We start from the raw sequence: 6,624 nt of genomic DNA on the forward strand, positions 1-6,624 counted from the left end.
AATGCAAATCAGCAAGGTTAATTGCGGAAAAACAGCTGCAGAAATATATCTGTGGCTGTTGTGTGTACGGCCAAACGCTATACATACATTTTTGTCCATATTGAAGGGGTAGTTTAATTTGCAACATAGGCTTATTTTGAAAACGTAGCCCTATATACATTTCAGGAGATCACAAATTATGTATCCAGAAGTACGTATGGCCGCATTTAGTCTTTGAACGAAAATGAGGCTGCGTTCCTTTTCTGACTTACCAGCTGACCGCTTACCTCCAAATAGGTGCTTTCCTGATGTTACCAGTTTGTCCAATAGCTCGCCATGGATGTCGGCGGACTTGAGACGCAGAAAGGAGTTTACCACGGTGATGGGATTCGAGTCTGGCAAAGAATGGTTCCAGAAAGCAGGAAAAACAAAAACAGAAGCCAAAAAATTAAATAAACAAGTAAATAACAGGGTGAGAATGTGGTAAAATATGAAAACGTGGTGAAAATCAGGCGAGGGCTTTTCCTTTTCTGGATTGCTTTTTAAAATTCTTGGTTGGGTTTAGGGAAGAGGGTGGGCGCTGGTCAATCAGTGGTTTTGATAACACTTTGGATTTAGGGAAAAAGGAGGGTGGGTCAGTCGATCGGTCAGTCAGTCAATCAGTCAGTCGACAGTGGCCTCTGGGGGATTAACGCAAGAACAGCAGGTGCAAATGGCACTCGCGAGAGAAATTTGAGATCTTAAAAAGTGTACACAGTGGCTTGTAGTGGATTTGCGAAAACAAAAACTGCAAAAAATGTAGCTCCTGCAAAGTATTTGGCGCTCTCCAGAAATGTATATAGAGGTACGTTTTCAGAATGAGCCTGGGCTGTTAAATTACCATAAAAATACAACAAATAATAGGCATAATAATAACTCATATTATTTTGTCCCAACCAATTGTTGCTTAACCAAAGATTTAACAGAAAGCGAACATCAGAAAGCAGATCGAGGAACTTTAGTGACTTTAAAAATCAACCAGCAGTGAAATTTTACAAATGTATATAGCTTTTATATATAAATCTTCATACGCATATGAGGAAAATCTATCAAATGAGACTATTTTAATAGAATATTAGCAAAATTATCATATTTGTTACAGCACCAGCATAATGTGTAAGCCATGAAGAAGTGTTTCTACAATGAAATACAGATGATATATAACTGATAATAATCAAACAACCCTTAAATAATTACAAAAGCAGAGTTTTGGTAAAACTAGAGCACTAACAGACGGATATTTCAGCTCCAAAAAATAGTCTGCATTGTTACTCTTGACTGCACACTGAGAGAAGCTGAAAGTAACTAAATAAACAGTGTAGTACTTTAAATGTCCAGTAGGTGGCGGGTCAAGACCACAAGTGGCTATATGTGACTGCACAACAGTGATTGTGGCTAAAAATATACATGTTTTGTTGTGCCGAATCTCATTACATTTTTGACGTCAGTTGAGGGACAGAGGTAGAATTTGGAGGGAGGGTAATAATTGGCCCTCTGGTAGGCGCTTTGACACTCCTGCCTTCGATGATCTTTGTCACCCATTCATCCTTGGGATTGAGGCAGGTCTTCCCATTTTTCACAGTGGCACTGTTAAAGACAAACAAACAAACATCTATTAGACACTTCTTTCAAAATCAATATAATGTTTAAGTATGCCACTAATGCTGAGTTCACACTGCATGATTTTAGCCCCGGTTTTTGAGAAATCGCAGACAAATGCCTGAAATCACAGGCAAATCAGTGCTCATGCACGTGAGTGACAATCACACAGTATGAACTATCAAAGACGCGATCTGAGAGAATCGCCGATGTGTCGCAGATGCTTGTGAGATATTTGGCGTGCTGAATATCTGGAGCTGTCGGCGATTTAAATCATGCCGTGTGCAGGGCCAGCGCGTCCATAGAGGCGACCTAGGCGGCCGCAACATTTTCTCTTTATTTCAAATATATAACCAGCCCAAACAAATGTAATTCACCAAAATGTTTGACACACACACGTAGCCTGTACTGTGCCACTGACACACTGATTTAATAACTGTGACAAAGTGAAAATATAGGCTAGTGTCATTTCGAAATGACAGAAAAACACAAACTGTAGTAAAAACAACACACGAAATAAAACACAAACGGCTCACGATTAGAATGAACAGCAAATCAGCCAGCAGAGGATCAATAACAGACTTTTATTGGTCATTTTTGTAAATCAGAGATATCACTTATTTACCCCAGGAGTTTCCTTAAATGAAACGGTGAAAGTAAACATTAACATGAATATCTTAATAAAGGAATAAACACATTAAGGGGTGTTTGTTTGCTGAAATTCGTATTAAAATTTGTTTTATTTATATTGTGCAGAGTATATTTATAGTGTTTTTATGCAAAATATATATTTTGAAGAGGGGGGAAACAATAAATCGTTGTATGAGTGCTGTGATGTTTAAAAAATTTCCATTTAAAACGAGTGAAGGTTACATGACCATCAGGAAGAACGCAGCATCTCATTTCTCAAGGGACGCGTTTTCTGCCCTCGCCGTCTCCTGAGTTCGTTCTTCCGAAGACACCTGGCAAGACCAGTCTCCACAAAAACGCAAGTCCGTTCTCTGCGTTCTTGGAATTGAGAAACAGCCACTGTATTTCTGACGGCAGACACATGAACTAGGAGAACGTTTTTCTCGTATTTCTGACGCGCTTGAACCACATGTGACAGATTATAACGGCTTTAACAGACACATTTTTAAGTTGTGTGTCACAAAAACACTCTGTTATCCATTAAAAACGTTATTGAAACCCCCTTTCGGAGCGCAAATTACCAGTCGTACACGCTGTAAACGGAAGTTTTTAGCATTCTACCGGAAGACGCTGGTCGCTATGGCGCCCTCCATGCAGCAGCCATGAAAAAGGTCTATAGAGAGGGCGGCGTCCGCAACACCCCCCTTACCACCCGCGTCCTAAGTTATGTCCCCGACACCTCCCTCACCACCTTGGGGTTGAGGGCGCCGTGATCGTTCTCTGCCTAGAGCGACAATTCAGCTTGCTCCGGCCCTGGCCGAATGAAATGAGTTTTGACAGAAAATAGCATCGGCTACAGCCAATGAGAGAGCAGCATTCACTTGAGTGTGTGTGTGTGTGTGTGTGTGTACTTGCTGACCAGCGGGAGGTTGAGGGAGAAGTTAAAAGCGCTCATTTTAGGTTTATTTAGACCCAAGAAATGGAGGAAAACACTAGTGTAAATTTGGCAGGAGCAGCTGTGTCTGTTGACGTTTCATACAGAAAGTTAAATAAGAAAGTTGAGGAGAAATTGCTAATTTCCTTCAAACCCAGTTGAACAAGTACGTTTTCTACCCCATTAAAGGATTCTTTCTCGTTATGTAGTTAATAACAAAAGATATACTTCATGTTTTTGGCTGTGAGAGGTGATTTGGATGAAGTTGTTGGCGATTCTTCCTATAGTAAAGTCATGCAATGTGAAAGCCCCTGTCGTCAATCCATCTTGCAATGTAAACAAAGCAGCGACGAAACGCCAGCCCAGATAATCATGCAGTGTGAAAACATCGCTGACACGACTATTTTGAAAATCATGCAGTCTGAACTCGGCATAAATCCACTGGTCTCCGCTTTTCTGACTCACATGACCTCCATGTTTTTGCACCGCGCTCCAGCAGGAATCGTCTGTAAACTCTGTATTAGTTTGGGATTGATTGGTTTTCCCTTATACGTCTTCACACACTGACAGCGTAACTGCTGGATGGGCAGTCGAGCAGCAAACACTTAGAGAAAAGAAGCAGCACTTATTTACTTTGTGCACCTAAAAGAGACAGCTCACCCAGAAATGAACATTTCACATTTCCTCACACTCACATTTCTTTCTTCTGCTGAACTCAAAATAAGATATTCTGAAGAACACACTGAAATCAATAGTCGGAACAATGACAGTCCATTTTTAACACAGCGTACGTTAGCATATCTTTATTAGTGTGCAACAGAAGAAAGAAACTTAAGCAGGTTTGAAACAAGTGAAATGATGGGTCTCTTTTTGGGTGAGCAAGCTCTTTTAATACAGACAATAACAACAACAACAAACATTCATAAAGGAGTCTGCTTACCTTCTGTTGTGGACAGCAGTGTCATGCATGCCAGAAAAACGAAAACTGAGCACCTCATTATTGCGGAGGCGGTTGATGCATACAAGAGGTGAAGATGCTGATGTTTGCTCAAGAAATCCTTGTGGCCGTCTGTTAATAGTGCTTGTGTATTAACTGTACTCTGTCTTTTATAGTTGGCCACCCTGACATCCCATTTATCACAAGTGATTGTGCAACAGGTTTTCCCTGAGCGAAGCCAAATTCCAGAGAACAAACTCTGCATGAGCTTTAGATTAAAGCAAATACTTCTGATGATGTTATATGCAGATTCATCAATATGCACCATTTAGCGGATAATATGCAGAATTAAGATATCCATATCAATTATTTAGGGGCTAATATGGAGATTCAACACATCAAGACAGACTATTTAGGGGCTAATATGAACATTTAAGATATCAAAATGGACTACTTATGGGTTAATATGCAGATTTAAGATATCAATATGGACTACTTAGGGGCTAATATGCAGATTTAAGATATCAATATGGATTATTTAGGGGTTAATATGCAGATTTAAGATATCAATATGGATTCTTTAAGGGCTAATATGCAGATTTAAGACATCAATATGGATTCTTTAGGGGTTAATATGCAGATTTAAGACATCAATATGGATTCTTTAGGGGTTAATATGCAGATTTAAGACATCAATATGGATTCTTTAGGGGCTAATATGCAGATTTAAGAAATCAATATGGATTCTTTAGGGGCTAATATGCAGATTTAAGATATCAATATGGATTCTTTAGGGGCTAATATGCAGATTTAAAATGTCAATATGGATTATTTAGGGGCTAATATGCAGATTTAAGATATTAATATGGATTCTTTAGGGGCTAGTATGTAGATTTAAGATATCAATATGGATTCTTTAGGGGCTAGGATGTAGATTTAAGATATCAATATGAATTATTTAGGGGCTAATATGAACATTTAAGATATCAATATGGACTACTTAGGGGCTAATATGCAGATTTAAGATATCAATATGGATTATTTAGGGGTTAATATGCAGATTTAAGATATCAATATGGATTCTTTAGGGGCTAATATGCAGACTGAAGACATCAATATGGATTCTTTAGGGGTTAATATGCAGATTTAAGACATCAATATGGATTCTTTAGGGGTTAATATGCAGATTTAAGACATCAATATGGATTCTTTAGGGGCTAATATGCAGATTTAAGATATCAATATGGATTCTTTAGGGGTTAATATGCAGATTTAAAATATCAATATGGATTCTTTTGGGGCTAATATGCAGATTTAAGATATCAATATGGATTATTTAGGGGCTAATATGCAGATTTAAGACATCAATATGGATTATTTAGGGGCTGATATGCAGATTTAAAATATCAATATGGATTCTTTAGGGGCTAATATGCAGATTTAATACATCAATATGGATTATTTAGGGGTTAATATGCAGATTTAATACAACAATATGGATTCTTTAGGGGTTAATATGCAGATTTAATACATTAATATGGATTCTTTAGGGGCTAATATGCAGATTTAAGAAATCAATATGGATTCTTTAGGGGCTAATATGCAGATTTAAGATATCAATATGGATTCTTTAGGGGTTAATATGCAGATTTAAAATATCAATATGGATTCTTTAGGGGCTAATATGCAGATTTAAGATATCAATATGGATTCTTTAGGGGCTAATATGCAGATTTAATACATCAATATGGATTCTTTAAGGGCTAATATGCAGATTTAAGAAATCAATATGGATTCTTTAGGGGCTAATATGCAGATTTAAGATATCAATATGGATTCTTTAGGGGTTAATATGCAGATTTAAAATATCAATATGGATTCTTTAGGGGCTAATATGCAGATTTAAGATATCAATATGGATTCTTTAGGGGCTAATATGCAGATTTAAGAAATCAATATGGATTCTTTAGGGGCTAATATGCAGATTTAAGATATCAATATTGATTCTTTAGGGGTTAATATGCAGATTTAAAATATCAATATGGATTCTTTAGGGGCTAATATGCAGATTTAAGATATCAATATGGATTCTTTAGGGGTTAATATGCAGATTTAAAATATCAATATGGATTCTTTAGGGGCTAATATGCAGATTTAAGATATCAATATGGATTCTTTAGGGGCTAGTATGTAGATTTAAGAAATCAATATGGATTCTTTAGGGGTTAATATGCAGATTTAATACATCAATATGGATTCTTTAGGGGCTAATATGCAGATTTAAGAAATCAATATGGATTCTTTAGGGGCTAATATGCAGATTTAAGAAATCAATATGGATTCTTTAGGGGTTAATATGCAGATTTAAAATATCAATATGGATTCTTTAGGGGCTAATATGCAGATTTAAGATATCAATAAGGATTCTTTAGGGGCTAATATGCAGATTTAATACATCAATATGGATTCTTTAGGGGCTAATATGCAGATTTAATACATCAATATG

General features: G+C 37.0%; 1 protein-coding gene across 1 annotated transcript; it reads right to left on the reverse strand.

The window, feature by feature from the left end:
* Nucleotides 1–1,428: 1,428 nt before the first annotated feature.
* Nucleotides 1,429–4,220, reverse strand: cxcl8b.3 (chemokine (C-X-C motif) ligand 8b, duplicate 3). The gene is given in 3 exon segments (NM_001115068.1): nucleotides 1,429–1,605; nucleotides 3,647–3,785; nucleotides 4,122–4,220. Coding segments are annotated over 3 exon segments (354 nt in total). The 5' UTR covers nucleotides 4,180–4,220; the 3' UTR covers nucleotides 1,429–1,448.
* Between the last annotated feature and the right edge of the window lie 2,404 nt (nucleotides 4,221–6,624).

This window comes from Danio rerio, chromosome 7 (assembly GCF_049306965.1).
Source record: "Danio rerio strain Tuebingen ecotype United States chromosome 7, GRCz12tu, whole genome shotgun sequence".
Lineage (NCBI taxonomy): Eukaryota > Metazoa > Chordata > Actinopteri > Cypriniformes > Danionidae > Danio > Danio rerio.